The sequence below is a fragment of the Prionailurus bengalensis genome, chromosome E4 (assembly GCF_016509475.1).
Source record: "Prionailurus bengalensis isolate Pbe53 chromosome E4, Fcat_Pben_1.1_paternal_pri, whole genome shotgun sequence".
Classification (NCBI taxonomy): domain Eukaryota; kingdom Metazoa; phylum Chordata; class Mammalia; order Carnivora; family Felidae; genus Prionailurus; species Prionailurus bengalensis.
Genome location: NC_057360.1, coordinates 549,112 through 564,490, shown reverse-complemented (window position 1 = coordinate 564,490; position 15,379 = coordinate 549,112). Strand labels below are relative to the sequence as shown.

The following is a 15,379-nucleotide window of genomic DNA, read 5'->3' as shown; positions in this document are numbered from 1 at the left end:
TCGGAGGGTAAGTAAACATCAGTGGCTCTGAGGGTAGAGTTTCCGGCCCCTCTTCATGGGCAAGAGCCTTTTTATAGTGAGCGCCTGCTTACTCTGGCTTCCCCGCCGCCCTCGTTTCTAGACTTGCTCTTGGTAGAATTTTCCTGGCTCCCGAGGTTTAATTGTGACGGAAAATAACCCCAGGAGCCTGCGTCTGTTCTCTTGATCCTGGACAGCTGGTGGATTGTGATCTGAACGGTGACAGAAGTGTGAGTGACAGTCACCCTTCTTCTCGATGTCACAGGTTGATGACCCAAGCCTGCCGAATGATGAGGGCATCACCGCCCTTCACAATGCCGTGTGCGCGGGCCATACAGAAATCGTGAAGTTCCTGGTGCAGTTTGGTGTGAACGTAAATGCCGCAGACAGTGACGGATGGTAAGGTCCTCGCTGACCCCCGCCCCGGCTTCAGGGTGTCACCGCGAGGGCCCTGCCGGGTGGTGGGAGCATCCGCGTGCGTCCTGCCACGGCTCGTGTCCAGACTCCCCTCTCGTTCCCGTTCTGGGGCACGTGGAGTGTTGGAGTTTAGTAATTAAGTAATAAAAACAGGAAATGTCACAGCCGCACACAGTTAGTGGACTCGAGCGAGTTTGAGAAATGCCGATTTAAGCAAGGTCCCTTCACCCGTGAAACCTCCGTTTTTAATATACCGCTGTCCATTGCACGTCTGCACGAGGGAGTCGGGTCTGTAGACTTTCCCAAATACACGTGACCGTGGAATCCATTTTTTGTGGAGCATTTTGTGAAATGGTTTTATGTGCATAAAGCATAGGAGGGACTGTTATAAGTGATGAGTGTTCCTCATGCGATAATGGATTGTTACATAACGAGTTAAAGGTCTTGATAAGATATTGTCAGCCCGGTAACAGTAATAGAATGGAGAGTAAATTGTGTAATTTTTCTTTCTTTCTTTTTGGGAAAAGAAAATTTTAAATTATGATAGGCTTTTTTTTGGAAGAAGACTTGTTTTTCTCCGTATAGGATTTTTAAAAACCTGGAATCACGTGAAGATACTTATGCAGGTATTTTTATAGCTTCTTTTTCTGATAACGTGGTAAGCCGCTGTACGATGACGTCGGCTTGACCTCGTGCACAGGTGCATGTCACGTGCGTGCACACAGGTGCAGAATAGCCCTACGTTGCGAGGAGTGACTCTCTCTCTTGTTCGACACTTAGATCATCCCCCGGGTGTTTGTTCCAAAGCATTGTGGTTACGGTTTTTAAAAACTACATTTATAAAAGTAACGTGTATGCTCTGTGGAAAATGTGTGTAAAAAAGGGAAATGGGAAGAGATCAGCCATTCGTACCCCACGACGTAGAGAGATCAGCATCAGTGGTTCTTAAGTATATTCCTTTAAAGCTTACGTACGCGTACGTATTTTAGCATAATTCTTTGGTTTAACTTTACGCCGTAAGCAAAACAGATTTTTTAAGTGATCTCTGTGCTCACCGTGGGGCTTGACCTCACGACCTGAGAACAAGAGTCTCACGTTCCTCTGAGCCAGCTGGCCCCCGCCCCAAAACAAGTTCTTAATGTGTCATAACGTCTTCGTTTCCCTTTCATTAGGAATTTATGTATAGTTTTTCATTTTTTAAAACCACACACTTAACAAATCTGCAGTAATACCAAAGTGAGCGGTGGGGGGAATACGTGATCTTAGAGACTGTGCCCTCGAGAGGAATAAAAAGAGGGGAGAGAGGAAACAGGTGAAAGCATGAAACCTGTGTAATTCGGGGCCTGGTCCACATCCTCCAGTTCACGCTTGAGCTGGGCCGCGGCGCCGGGTCCTCTTCCTCTTCCGTGGGTCTGGATCACTTAGCGCTCGCTGCGGACATCTGAGGTGCTGGAGGGGACTCCCCGTATGGTGTCTGTGAGTCCCTGCCGGCCAGCTGCCGAACAGACTGAAACGTGTGCGGTTGACAGTCCCTGTTCTCGTCTGCATTGAACTACCAAGGTGTTTTGGGGTTTTTTTTACCAATTAAAATTCACCTTGGATTTTAACAGCCGTTAAGGAAAGGTAGTTTTCTGTGTGCACCTTAATTTCTTCAGAAGCGGTAACGACAAGGGAACACGTAAAGGCCCATGTTTCAAGTGCAGGCCTATACCGCAAAGACGGTCGTGCCCTCTGGTCTGGCACGGCCGGGCGCTAAGGCTGGCACTAACTAGGCAGGTGCTCCAGAACACATCCGACCCTTTCTGAGACGATTGCACGGATTTCCTGTCCTTCACTCATTTCCTTGATTCCCCTGGCCCTCCGCGCTGCCCTGCTGGGCGCCCGGTGTGGCCTGTATGCAACATGTCCCTTTGTGGCTGTCGGTCTTCGGCGGGTTCATGTGTCCATGTGTAACTGATACTGTTTTTAAGTTTATTTGAGAGAGAGAGAGAGAGAGAGAGAGAGAGAGAGCGCGCACAAGAGGGAGAGGGGCAGAGGGAGACAGGATCCCAAGCAGGCTCCACGCTGACAGCACAGAGCCCGACAGAGGGCCCAAAGCCTCGAACTGTGAGATCGTGACCTGAGCCGAAATCAAGAATCAGACGCTTGACCAAATGACTCCCCCCCCCCCACCCCCCCGCCACACACACACACACACACACACACACACACACACACACACACACACTGAAGCGTCCCCAGGTGTAACTGATTTCTAAAACCGTGTGTAAGAGGTTTTAGGAGAAAGGCCCAGACCGTGGAGTCTGGAACGCTGTGGGCAGACAGCCCAGCCCGTGGGCATGGTGTGCACGGGAAGGTCCTCCAGCGCGTTTGCCTCGTGTCCCCCCAGGACCCCGCTGCACTGCGCGGCCTCTTGCAACAACGTGCAGGTGTGTAAGTTCCTGGTGGAGTCCGGAGCCGCCGTGTTCGCCACCACCTACAGCGACACGCAGACCGCCGCCGACAAGTGCGAGGAGGTGGAGGAGGGCTACGCCCAGTGCTCACAGTTCCTTTACGGTTCGCGACAGCTGGCTCGAGTGTGGGGTTACTGCCTCCCTTTGCCTGGAGTTTCTAGGGTGCAGTTGCCAAGTAGCTTTAGCATCCGGGGAAACGTTTGTGTGTCGTGCGCGGTCCTGGCCGTTGAGCACAGGGCGGCCTCGGAGGCAGGGACGGATGCGGCTTCTGTGCTTGCTCCAGGGGGCCTCTCCCAAGACTCAGAGAAGGGAGGCTCCGGGTGTGGGCCCGGCGGCCCAGGCGTGTCCGCGCAGTCAGACGCGGGGGATCCGTGCCAGGGGCACCTGGGACGGGAGGTGTCGGGGGGTGGGGGGCGCGTCGGGCGTCGGGCCCTGATCCGCTGGCTCCCCTGTGGTTTCAGGAGTGCAGGAGAAGATGGGCATCATGAACAAAGGGGTCCTGTACGCGCTGTGGGACTACGAGCCTCAGCACGGCGACGAGCTGCCCCTGCGAGAGGGGGACTGCCTGGCCGTGCTGCGGCGGGAGGACGAGGAGGAGACCGAGTGGTGGTGGGCGCGCCTGCAGGACCAGGAGGGCTACGTGCCCCGCAACTTGCTGGGGGTAAGTGTGTCCTCTGTGCGCGCGACGGCGAATCCTCACGTTTGGACGGTGGCGGGTTCACGCGTCCGGCCACATTTTCCGTGTTGGCGAGCCACCGGGCACGGTCAGGGTCCCGTGCTCTCGGAGCTCCTGCGCTCCTCACGGGACCCGGGGCTGGACCGGGCAGGGCACTGCGGGCAGGAGTCACCTTCTGTCCTGGATTTAGGTGGAGGGGGCTCTCGGGAGCGTTTGCAGGGAGGAGGCCGGGAGAGCGGGCAAGAGAAGGGAGGGGGCGTAGCGCTTTCCAGACGCTGCATTGCCGACCTGAGTGCCGTGGGCGCCAGGGCGGGACAGATAACGGAGAGCGAGGAGAGGACCGACGTGGGAAGGTGGAAGAGCCCGGCCGGGGAGGTGACGACGGTCAGCGGCGCGGCTCCGCGCAGTCCCCCTGCACCTGGGCGTGGCGGGAGGGACCGGAGGGCCACCACCTCGTGAGATTGTTGAGGCGTCTGATGGGCAGCGAGGGGGAGAGGTTTTTATGGGGGTTTTCATCAGGTCGGACCCACGCGGGCTGAGCGGCACGGAGCCGCTCCGGTGTCTGGGTCTCTAGCCAGGGCTCTGGGTGCGAGCGCTCCGCTGCCCCGTGTTACTCCGCCGAGTGACCGTGGTGTCGGAACCTGGCTGCCTGGATTCCGACCCGCGCCCCCTCCTGACCCTTCTTGTCGGCTCCCGTGTCTCGTGTGCCGTGTGGGTGACCTCGTGTGTCCCGACTGCTGCCCCTGCTCACAACGTTTATCATTAAGTAAACCTTTGAGCCTGGATCATATTCACACATGTGATTCTGATGTAAATTACAAAGAATTGATGAAAGTTAAAGTGAATTTGGCCATGGAGCCCTTTGTTTATTTTTTTTTAATTTTTTTTAAATTTTTTTTTGAGACAGAGACTTCGCGTGAGTGGGGGAGGGGCAGAGAGAGGGGGAGACCCAGAATCCGAGGCCGGCTCCAGGCTCCAAAGAGCTGTTAGCACAGAGCTTTATGCGGGGCTCGAACTCCCAGACCGTGAGATCATGACCTGAGTGTAAGTCAGATGCTTACCTGAGGTGCCCGGGCCACGGAGCCCTTTAAACGAGCTTTCCAGTGACCCGACCAGAGTTCTGTCCAGCCCGACGGAGTCTCTGCAGCCGCCCCCCTGCCGAACACGAGCAGCAAATGCTGGTTCTACCTTTTGACGTTTCCTGCCTCTGAAGACCTCTCGGAACTAGTTGCTTATTGGAACCTTTTGTTGTGATTTTCCAAGCGGTCCTGTGACTCCTGAACAGAGGAGGCCGCGCGGCCCAGGTGCTCGGCCCTCGGGAGGCCCGCGTCAGGCTGGGTCGGAGACGTTCGTGTTCACCCCGGCCTTTTGGAGGTCTCCCCGGGGTAGAAGTTGCCTCTAAGTAACGTTTTTTTTGGTTTCCTTTGAGTTTAAAAGAAAAAAGGGACTCACGTAAATGTTGAGTTTTTAATCAGCGGTTCAAATTTGAGTCTAGAAAATTGTATTGACCAGTTGTTTTCTCGGAAAAATCATCTTTTGTGTGGTGTCGATCACCCGTTTTTCAGTTTTGGCTGGAGTCTGACTCCACTTTCTTTCAGCAAACCCTTTTTCCCGTTGTGTAGGCGGGAGGAGGGGGTTGTTTACTGCGCCAGCTGGATGACTCGTTGGGCTCACCCGTGGCTTCAGGACCTTCCATTCTTCTCTCCGGCTCTTGTTCTAGAAAACACAAAACCACAAAAATCCCCACACAAAAACCTCCACTTATCCTCCCTGAAATCGGCAGACTTTGAGTCTGTGGCATCCTGTCGCTCAGTCTCCTGTCACGGAGTCGGGTCTGTTGTCAGTGAGGTTACAGGAGACCCTGATCTGTCCCGTCCGCTCGGGAAGCTGCAGGCCGCGCGGGTGGGGCCGGCGCTCAGCGCCACCTGCATTTTTACGTGGGACCCCCTGTGACTTTGCAGGGGAGGTGCCGAGTGTGAATCTTGTGTCCTGGGGCGGCGCTGGGTGCCTCACGTGCAGAAAGAGTCCTTTTCTTCGTTTCTTTCCGGTGACACCAGACCCCATACTCGAGGTTTTGTCTCTGCAGCATGTAAATCATTTCTCCATTCTCTTGCAGCTGTACCCCAGAATTAAACCCAGACAAAGGAGCTTGGCCTGAAACTACGGAGTTTTAGTTTCTGAAGAACTCACCTGTTATCAGTAAGGAGAAGTGACGTGATTGTTTGTGGCAAACATTTCACAAGACTGCTGACGACGTCACTGGAAGGCATCTGGATTGGGCTCTGGAGGGAGGTGAAGGATGTGGGGAGTTGGCTCTCCGAGGGGGACCTCGGCGTGATAAACTGGCCGTGCTGTGCTGGGGAAGCATGTTCGTCTGAGAGAGAAGTGGGGCCGCTCCGTGGGCTCCGTGTCCCACCTGCTTGCTGTTGGTCGGCGCGTCCCCTGCACCCGCCCCACCGGGAAGGACCAGAGCCGTGGAGGCGGCCCCGGGACCTTGGGACACAGGCCACACGCTCAGAACCACGTGTTGGCGGGTGTGGGCGGCCCTTCGTGTAGGAGTTTGTAGCGTCTTCGGAGTCGCGTGTGGAAGGAATCCTGGGACCGAGCCACAGCACAGCTACCTGAATGTGGAATCTGGTTTTTAGGGGGATTTGAATCTATATTTATTGTCTTTTGTATCCTGGAAATTGGAGACTCGCTATATAGACTTAACCATGAAATTTATCAAGATCGTTGCTGACTTTAAAAACAATTGTAATAAAATTAAACTTTTTGACTCTAAGCTTTTTACTGGTTTCTGTTCTTTGTGTCACGAAAAGCCTTGTTGAAGCTCCCACGCTGTTGGGAGAGTAGCGGTTTCTTCCCCGGCCGTGTGGCTGCAGTGAGGAGTGAGGTTCTTACAGACGGCTGGGTTTTGAAATTGGTGAGCTCTGCGGTGGCCCTGATCGGGAGCCACGGGGACAGCCGGTGGCCCCGTCCCCACGCCTCTGCGAGAGGAAGGGTCTGGTGTTCGTGGTGCTGTGTGCAGGGATTCACCGGACAAGAACTCAGACTGAGTCTGCATTGTTTGTGATCCGTTACCCGGTTTGTGAGTCGTTGCGGAGCCCGTGGCTCTGTGTGGTGGGGTCACTGAGTAGGAGCCACGCGGGAAGGACCGGCTGCGCGCAATCCCGGCCTGTTTGTGGGCAGCTCAGTTCCAGCAAGAAGGCGGGGGAAGAGCCAACAGGCCGCGCTCTGCGGGTAACAGAGAAGGCGGTGACCCCGAGGGCTGGACACCAGAGGACCACCCTGCTGCTGTCCCCCGCCTGGCAGGGTTTGAAGGTGGGGCTCACGTGAGGTCACCAGGTTAAGTTCCCCCTCCCTAAGGCATTTGCGTCCTTGGAGGAGGAAGGGACCACCTCCCCTCCCCACGTGAGGTCACCACGAGGGGGCGGCCACACGCGTGCCACGAAGGGTCCCGCACCCCGGCCTCGGACCCCCCAGCTCCCCAGGACAGTGAGGGGCTGTGGGGTGGGCCCCCGGTGGGCGCTGCGGTGACGGGACGGCATGGATCGCTGACCTTGGACAGAGTGGCTTCCCCAGGGGCTGCCGCTGGGTCCGGCTGCACGGAGGGGGGTGCTGGTCCTGGAGCCGCGGGGGGATCCCCGCTAGGGGACAGTTTTAAGTGATCTCCACGACCCCGAGATCACCCGCTGCGCCGGGCCCCCGGGGATGGGTGATTTTAAGCGCATAAAGCGACAGGAAGCGAGCGCGACACCTGGGTTGGTTCCTGGCCACCAAGCGACCGTGACCCGGCCGTGCCCTCCACAGCGGCCTCTGCGTGCACCTGCTGGTGAACCGTGATCATCCATTGTCCCCTCAGCCCTATACCCACGACGTGTTTTCTCTTTTGGTTTTTACTTGTTTACGTCTTACCCGAGGTCTGCGGGGAAGGTTTGCAGGTACAGAGAAGGGTCTGGGGTCGGGGGGGCGCAGACGCTTCTGGTCTGGCTGTGGCGTCTGTCGTGCTGTGGGCGCGGGGCCGCCACGGGAAGGACCCCGGGGTCAGACGCGGTGGCCCCGTGAGGCATCTTCACGGCCGCAGTTTAGGTTTTTGTAAACCGCGGAAGTGGGGCTTTTAAAGGGGGCGGGGGCACGTCTACCTTCTCGCCGTGAGGGAGGCGATGACAAGCGCTCCCCTGTTTGGGGAACCCAGGTGCTTGGTCGTTGTCCCCAGTCCTTTTCTAAATGGGTTGAGCTAAGCGGAGCGGAGCCCTTGGCTGTCTCTGTCTCTGTTTCCTCTGCTGTGACGACGAACCAGGGAGCAGGGCAGGTGGTGGCGAGCCGGGGGCCTTGCGGGCGGCCCCCGGCACAGAAGCGGTTTGTGGGCCTCTGCGACCTGGGAAGGCGCCTCCCTCCCCTTCCTGTGTGCCCAGCCCCCACTGGACGAGGCTGGGAGATGCGCTTGCTGGCCCGGCCCGGCCCGTCGCACACCTCTCCTGGGTCGTAAGGCTCCCGCAGGGGCACCACCGGCAGGCCCGTGACTGACGCGCCTGTCCTGTCTGCCTCTCTCGTCCCCACACCCGAGAGACCTGCCTGGGCCTCCTCGGGGGAGGCCAGGGGCGGCAGAGGAGAGCCGGACCTACTTTGTGGACACTTGAGAGCCTCCGAATTGGATTAAGAAACTGCGTAGTTCCAAGCTGCCTTTAACTCTCAAGAGTGGGAAACGAGAGGTGACCTTGTCGGAGCGGGAACAGGCCGAGACCCGGGCGCACCGCCCGCCGCGGGGCCCCCGAAGGACAGCACGGCACGCCGGACCGCTTGGGTCACTCTTTATTAACAGCACGTTCAGCAGGAAGTAAGGCAACAAGGCGGTAGGTGTGTAGGGCGGCTCGCGTCTTCCGGGGTGAAGCAGGGCTCAAGCTCTCCCACCCGTGTCCCTCCCGGCTCCACGCACAAGCGCGGGGGTGCCGACGTCCCGGCCACGAACGGCTCGTCCTGTCCTTTCCCGTAATGGGCTCGGACACCAGGCACCTGCTTTCGCGCACGCTTCGGTTAGCGGGCCGAGGGCCGCGTGGCTTCAGCATCTTCTGCGACACACGGGTCACCGGGCCGTTCTACATAAAACCTGGCTCTCTCTGCAACCACGTGACGGAGGTGTGCGTGCTGGCCCGGCCTGTCACTCTTCGACGCTTCCTGTTTTCCGTTTCACTCCAGGGACGCGCACTGCTGTTTGGCAAATGCCACAGCTGCATTGTTAATCGGGAATTTACTTTCAATGTTCCCAGCAAGGACCTCGTGTCCTTGGAGACTGACTTCGTGTTTGGTCAGCGGTTAAAAATACCTCCCTGTGTTTTTCTCCAATTGGATATTGCCATAAGCGGGCAAGTGGGTGAAAGTAAACCGTGGACCTGTTTATAGATGGAAGGTTTTCTCTGAGCTAACCCAGGATGGAGTGAGTCACCTGCATGTAATACCAGGATACGCAGATCTTTTTTACTGTGAAACGTGAGACCTGTCTCAAAAAGTATCTTTATTTTCAGCTCTAGCCATTCATCGGTTAGGTAAACGTTCCCGTCATTTTGGGGTCCAGATAAAAAGTTTCTCTGTGGGGGCTTCGTCCTCGGCTGGCTGTCTTCAGGCAGATCAGTTAGGACTTCAGAGGACTGAAAAGCAGAGCCACTGTGAGGAGGAAGACAGCCGGTCAGCTCAGACACCTTGTGCAGAACTAACGGTCATTCTGGAAGAACGACTTGGAGCAGACAGGGATGGGGGCACAGACTCGCGGGTTCTCCTCCCCACTTCTACAGCCTGGCCCGGCCCAGGTCAGCGGCACGACCCGGCTCGCAGGCCGACGGCCACGAGACAGACCGGACCACGCGGCATTTCCTGCCGCCCCTCCAGGTCGGGTGAACATTAGTTCGGCTGTCCCCGAAACCAGTGCTTTCGACCTCGGTCAACTGGGGGTCAAGTGGGGGCTCTGGGTCACACTCTGCTCCAGTCGGTCCGGGACCCGGGCCCGGGGCCCCGGCTTCTGCAAAGCTGCCCTTGGTGCATCGTGCAGCCGGGGCCGAGACTGAGACTGCAGCCTCGTTCTAGAAGTTACCTAGTGTCATTGTAGCCAGCTAAAATGTATTCTCAGTTGGCTGAAGGTCCTTTATAATGCATCATAGCAGGTGCAAAGCTACTTCATTCTGGCTTCCCCCGGGTCAGAGTTCAAGGACAGGAGTCCCTAGTCCCTTACACCTGTCCCCTTGTCACTTTGCTCCTGGCTGGAGCATGGGACCGTGTCATTCCCCTGGGCACCGGCCCCTGACCGGCCCTCGCCAGCCTGTGCTGCTCCGAGCTCGGCTCCCCTGACAGCAAACGTGAGGCCACGACCGGGAGGGCGTGCCCCTCCTCCTGGAGGGGAGAACGTTCTGGCACCAGGGTGACAGGACATTTTGCACTTTGCTTTTCACGGGACCGGTCAGCCCGCTGCATTGGGACTGACGGTCCCCTGGGCCTTGCTGGGGCTCCGGACCAGGAGCTCGGTAACTCTCTACGGCAAGTTTATGTATTTTCGATGGAATTTTTAACCGGGGCGGGGGGTGGGGGAATAAGGTAATCTGCCCAGGAAGTATTTTAAGTAGATCTGGTCTAAGAAGGACACATCTTCCCCAAACCCACTTGAATTTCATGCAGGAGAATTTTCTTACGTGACCACCATCTCTCGTTCATGTGAACAAGCACTTCGTTTTCCCCTCGACGTTTTCCCGCGTGTGCGCTTGGCAAATTGCGTGGGAGGAGGAACCGGGAGTGTCTCCCGGGGCCCGAGGGTCGGCGGGGGGGGGGGGGGGGGGGGGGTGGTGCGGGGAAGGGTGTGCACGTTTGTGGTGGGACCTCACACCCGTTCACAGGCCCGCCTCCCACGGCCACCACACTTGCAAGGTGGAGCTTTTTAAGCCAACAGCCACGGGTCCCTGTCCTGCCCCCCCCCCCCCAACCCGTGACAGCTCCCGGTGCCTTGTGAGCGGCTGACTTACAGAGATGAGGTCGAGCTCGATGGTCCCAGTGTTCTCGGGATCCAGCTGCTTAAATATCCCTGAGGGAGGGGGGTGGGGGGTGGGAGGAGGGCCGCCCGGTGAGCACTCCCTCCTCCTCCCCCCTTCCCCCTCCTCCTCCCCCTCCCCCTCCTCGCTCCTCCTCCTCCTCCTCACTCCTCCTCCTCACACCACCTCCTCCTCCTCCTTGCTCAGTCACCAGGTCCTCCCTCCGCCCACAAGGGTCTGCGCAGTCAACGGCGCACACACGCCCTTCCAGGCGGCCTCCCCTGCGCCAAGCGCAGAGCTGGGACGGGCCTTTCCCCAAGCGGCCACTCACTGAACAGCGTCTCCAGCCGGACCAGACACCGGACGAAGTTATCGAAGTCAATGATGAGGTCGTCGTCCGCAAAGCGCGCAACGACGACCTGGTGGAGCTGACACGGCAGCTTGAAGCCTGAAGTCGGAGGAAGAGGGCGCGGCCTCAGGGTGTGCGTCACACGGCGCCCGTGCCACAGACGTGGCCCTCACGTCGCCGCCGCCCCATCCCCTGGTGCTCGCCTGGGGACCCGCCGCTCCCACCCTTGCTCCCGACTCTGACCGCTCACCTGGCTCTGCCTGTCCCCGCAGGCTGCCATGAGGCTTCCTGTCCCCATCCCTGTCCCTGTGGCCCGTCCCCGCCCCCATGGCCCATCCCTGACCCTGTGGCCTGTCCCTGTCCCCGTGGCCCATCCCCATCCCCATGGCCCATCCCTGACCCTGCGGCCCGCCCCCGTCCCCGTGGCCCATCCTTGTCCCCGTGGCCCACCCCCACCCTGTGGCCCGTCCCCGTGGCCACCTCTCCCTGTGCTTCCTCTCCCGGCTGTTTAGCTCTGAATCCCCTGGAGACTAACTTCCTGGATGCACATGGCAGAGACTGTCCGAGATTAGCGATAATTTCTGTTCCCGTGGCAGGATTTCCACTGGGCCACGGCTGCCTGAAATCAGGACCATGTTTCCTGCCTCCCCTGCAGCACACTGAGGGCTCGTGACTCAGTCCTGCCAGGGGGTCGTGTGCCTGACGGCGGGGGGGGCCCCATCTCTCCCTCCTTTTGTCCACCCGTTGCCAGAACACGACCGGGGTGCCTTGCCGTCCTAGTCCGGAAGGCCCCGCGGCGGGGGGCACCTCCCCTCGCACTGGGACCGCGTGGGGGGAGGTGGCTCTCGCTGAATCCAGGTATCTGGGGTCTCGGTGTCGGGATTTTATGTTGCCCGTGGGGGACTCACTCCAGAGGGGAGCGGAGACCCTCGTGTCAGCCCTGCACCTGGCAAGGGCCGGGGGCCCGCTCGCCCCGCCAGCCTCTCGGAGGAAACGTCGATTCAGGAAGGTATGGCGGGCAGAGCGTTTCACCAGGGAGCTTTTAAAAGGGGAACGGAAAGGACGTGTTTGTGCCAAAGCAGCACCCGCTCTGTCTCACGGTCACCGACCTCCACAGGGTGCGGAGCACAGTCTCCCGTGCCCCACAGCCGGGACGGGGCCAGCGCTGGCGTACCCCGCAGCCGGACGGAAGGGAGAAAACAGCCACGAGGCGTTACCTGCTTCCTCCAGTGCTTTCCGCATCTCGTAGGAGTTCATGGTGCCAGACCTGTCCACGTCGATTTCCCGGTAAATTTTCTGGAACGAGAAATAATTCCAAGAACCATGACCGAAAGCGAGGCAGGCAGCGAGTTGGCTCGCGCCGAGCGCCGCGCACGGACGCAGATTTCCCAGCTTTGCCTCCGGTGGCCTTGGAAGAGTCGCCCACCTTTCTGCCTTGATTAGCTAATAGCGTTGGCCTCTCCCGTGAGCCGGTTTGTCAATATGCCCGTCAGCCGACCAGCCAGCCACCACGGCTCACGTTATCTTATCCGACTGTCGTGCTCGAGCTGCTAAAAACCCATGTTACAAAAGGCGACGTGGCTTCTCCGGGACGCTTTCGGGAGCAGCTGTTAGGGGACCCCGTTTCCGGTCGGCGCCAGGCGAGGGCAGGAGGCGGGCTCATCTTTGCTGTCTGCGTGTGGCCAGCCTGTCTCTGTGGGTCCAGTCGCCACCCTGGGGATGTCCCTCCCACCTGGCAAAGGGTTGTACGGGCACCGCACGACCCCGACACAGCCCCCCCGCCCCCCGGCGGCCCCCGGGCGCTTACCTGGTACTTCTGAATCTTTGTCCAAAGAACGTAGAACTCCTTCAGCCCCAGCTTGCCACTGCCATCTGACTGCCCGCGGTTAAGGAGAGCCCGGCCGTGGGTGCGTCTCCTCCACCGGATGGCGCTGACGCCCACAGCATATCTGCAGGCGGCTCCTGCTGTAGGACCCGGCCTGCCTCTGAGGCTGGCGGAGGGCCCAGAAGGAGGCCTCTGGCGACCCTGACCTTTGCTGGTTGGTCTGGGGATGCGGGGGGCCCCGGTCCCGGTGAGAACGAGCTGTCACATGACCTGCAGAGGCCCCCCCGCCCGCTAAGTTCTGCAATGCTTCTAAGGCCTCTTGTGAGGCAACCACTGTGAGCCCACGAGAGGAAACTTTGAGCAGCACAGAGCATCCGTGCCCAGGACTTGTCCCTGAGCCACGAGTCGAGGCTGTGGGCGGCCGGGGAAGGAGCTGCCCACGGCGGGCGGGCCCCGCGCCCACAGATCGGGAAAACCCACAACCAGAGGAGACTGGTCTGCGGGGTATTTTCCACGGCCGCTCGGACACAGCTGAGCGGCCGCCTCCCGTGCGGGGACCTGGGACACGGCCCTCGGCTTCCCCTCATCTGCAGCTCCTCAACTCCCCTTCAGGGGGCCCTGGACGGGAGGGGCGCGGTGTCAGAGCCCCCAGGGCGGGGGTCTCAAACGCCGTGTCTGGGCTCTGCCGCCTGGAAGGATACGTCCAGCATGTCCACCATGATCTTACAGGTCTCGATGCTGAAGCCATCCGACTTGATGTCCTGGCCTGCAAGACAAAGTACCAGTGATGGTTACGTCTCACAGAGACGCGCTGTCCCCGGGAGCCCCCTCGAGGAAGTGCTCATCCGTCCCTCCAGGGCCCCAGCAGGCCGGTGGCTGTCGGAGGGGCCGGGGGAGGGGGGCGTCCGCCTGTGATTCGCCACACGAGCGCGTGCCCCGAGGACCAGGACCTGTCCGGAGTGGCCGCGGCGGGTGGCTGGCGGCCTGCAGGAGACCCTCATCACAAGTAGGAGCCTGGTCCCTCCCGGACTCCATGAGGGGTCCCCCTCTTGTCCTGTCCTTGTAAAGGCTGCCACTTAACTCGCAGCTGCCCTCGTGGGCACAGACCCCTCTCCGCCCGGGGCAGAGGCAGGGGTCAGCGGGCAGCCGGGGGCAGGGAGGCTGAGCCCCGGCGCGGCCTGGCTCTTTCTGCCTCCGTCTGCACGGGAACAAGGAGGCTTTGACGGCCACATGCCTCAGCAGCCCTGTGACCTCACTCGTGCCTGGCGGCCTCTGGGACGCGCACCATCTTCTTGTCCGCGCCTGGCCTGCCCGGGGAGGAACCGGTTACGAGCGGATCCCTCCCCACATCCTCCGCGGTGGATGGGCGGCCGGCCAGGCTCTTCTCTGGCCGTGAGGGAGTTTGCCATGGGTTAGGCCGGCTGCTGGTGGCGCCCGGGGCTGCTGCTCAGGACACGGCGACGTCGGGGCTCGCGGGGTCTGACCTCACCCAGACCCGCGCGGGGACGGCGGTCTCTTTGAGGGCCGTGCGGCTCTTGTGATAATTTGCGGGGGAGGAAATGTGTCCCCGGGGCTGGCCTGTCCCGTTTCTGACTCGGACGCAGTTCCAGGTGTCCCGGGCCCTCCTCAGGCCCCTCTGGGCCTCACCCCTTCTTCCAGGAGCCTGCCAGCCGCCTCTGGGCCCTCAGGTCCCTGGCCTGGCTCATCAGTTCAAGGGAAACCATGTCTCTCCGAGTAAAGAGCCAGTCAGACGAGGCTCCTGACATGCACGCTGGGGAGATGCTTTGCACACCGTTCCGTGGTTCCAGACGGCCCGTTTACCCTTCCAGCCTGGCTACTGAGTGAGGTGGTATCACTCCATCCACGGCTCCGCCCCCCTTCCAGCTGACCGTCGGAGGGGCCGCCACACGGAGCTCGGGCTCTGCATCAGGCAGCTTTGCAGGGCACCCGTTGGAGGCTCCCCAATCTCTGGGGTTAGGTAGTGACGCTCCTGCTTTCCAGGTGCAGCAAGAGAGCCCGAGGCTCTCCGCGCACGGGCTTCCAGCAAGAGCCGGCCAGTGGTGGTCTCGACCTGGGGCCCTCTGATCCTGAGTGACCAGGGCACACAGAGCCTCCTCTGCCCAGTTCCTCAGGGGGCCGGGGGCTGGCGGGTGTTTACGTGCGGGCGGGAGGGGACCGGGGCCCCACCAGGAGGGCACTTACGCTTGGCCAGCACCCTCCTCAGGATGGTCTGCAGCTCGAAGGCCGAGATCTCCGCGTCCTGTGGACACGAAGCAAAGCGTGGTCACCGCCCGGCGGCCGCGGGACGCAGGAGGCTCCGCCCACGTCAGGTGCACTGGGCGGGGCTGGGCGGGGCCTGTGATGTGCGGGTCCAGCGCCCCCTGCAGGCCGCACGTCTCGGCGGACTGCAGGCCCCGTGGACACAGTTGAGAACCCTCCGCTCCACCCACGCGTGCGGTCCCACTCGACGCCCCTCTGATCCTAGTCCTCCGCCCGTCGCCCCTTCCTCCCCTTTGAAACTCGGGTCTGGCTCCTTGCAAAGCTGGTGAGGGCCCAGCTGTCTCCCCGCCGCTCTGCCTCTGAGGCCCCAGCTCCCGGGGTGGGTCTGGTGCCCTACACACGCCCTCGTGT

General features: G+C 60.2%; 2 protein-coding genes and 1 long non-coding RNA gene across 6 annotated transcripts in view; 1 reads left to right on the top strand and 2 right to left on the bottom strand.

Annotated features, from left to right (window-relative positions):
- The window catches only part of TP53BP2 (tumor protein p53 binding protein 2), a 54,151-nt gene extending 47,805 nt beyond the window's left edge, over nucleotides 1–6,346 (top strand). For all 4 annotated transcript variants that reach the window (XM_043568084.1, XM_043568083.1, XM_043568085.1 and 1 more), the window contains 4 exons: nucleotides 284–417; nucleotides 2,825–2,991; nucleotides 3,350–3,549; nucleotides 5,681–6,346. In XM_043568084.1, coding sequence (XP_043424019.1) covers nucleotides 284–417; nucleotides 2,825–2,991; nucleotides 3,350–3,549; nucleotides 5,681–5,722 — 543 coding nt within the window. In that variant the 3' untranslated portion in view covers nucleotides 5,723–6,346. The remainder of the gene's footprint in view (nucleotides 1–283; nucleotides 418–2,824; nucleotides 2,992–3,349; nucleotides 3,550–5,680) is intronic.
- Nucleotides 6,234–7,669, bottom strand: LOC122475956. Its single transcript, XR_006295343.1, has 2 exons — nucleotides 7,480–7,669; nucleotides 6,234–6,798 (listed from the first exon to the last, which is right to left on the bottom strand). It is a non-coding gene; the product is annotated as an uncharacterized LOC122475956 (long non-coding RNA).
- Nucleotides 7,670–8,360: 691 nt separating this feature from the next.
- Nucleotides 8,361–15,379, bottom strand: part of CAPN2 (calpain 2) — a 36,854-nt gene continuing 29,835 nt past the window's right edge. The window contains exons 15-21 of the mRNA XM_043568087.1: nucleotides 14,951–15,008; nucleotides 13,450–13,514; nucleotides 12,731–12,799; nucleotides 12,141–12,219; nucleotides 10,906–11,022; nucleotides 10,569–10,627; nucleotides 8,361–9,225 (exon numbers count right to left, since the gene is read on the bottom strand). Of these exons, the coding sequence (XP_043424022.1) occupies nucleotides 9,202–9,225; nucleotides 10,569–10,627; nucleotides 10,906–11,022; nucleotides 12,141–12,219; nucleotides 12,731–12,799; nucleotides 13,450–13,514; nucleotides 14,951–15,008 (471 nt within the window). The 3' untranslated portion in view covers nucleotides 8,361–9,201. The remainder of the gene's footprint in view (nucleotides 9,226–10,568; nucleotides 10,628–10,905; nucleotides 11,023–12,140; nucleotides 12,220–12,730; nucleotides 12,800–13,449; nucleotides 13,515–14,950; nucleotides 15,009–15,379) is intronic.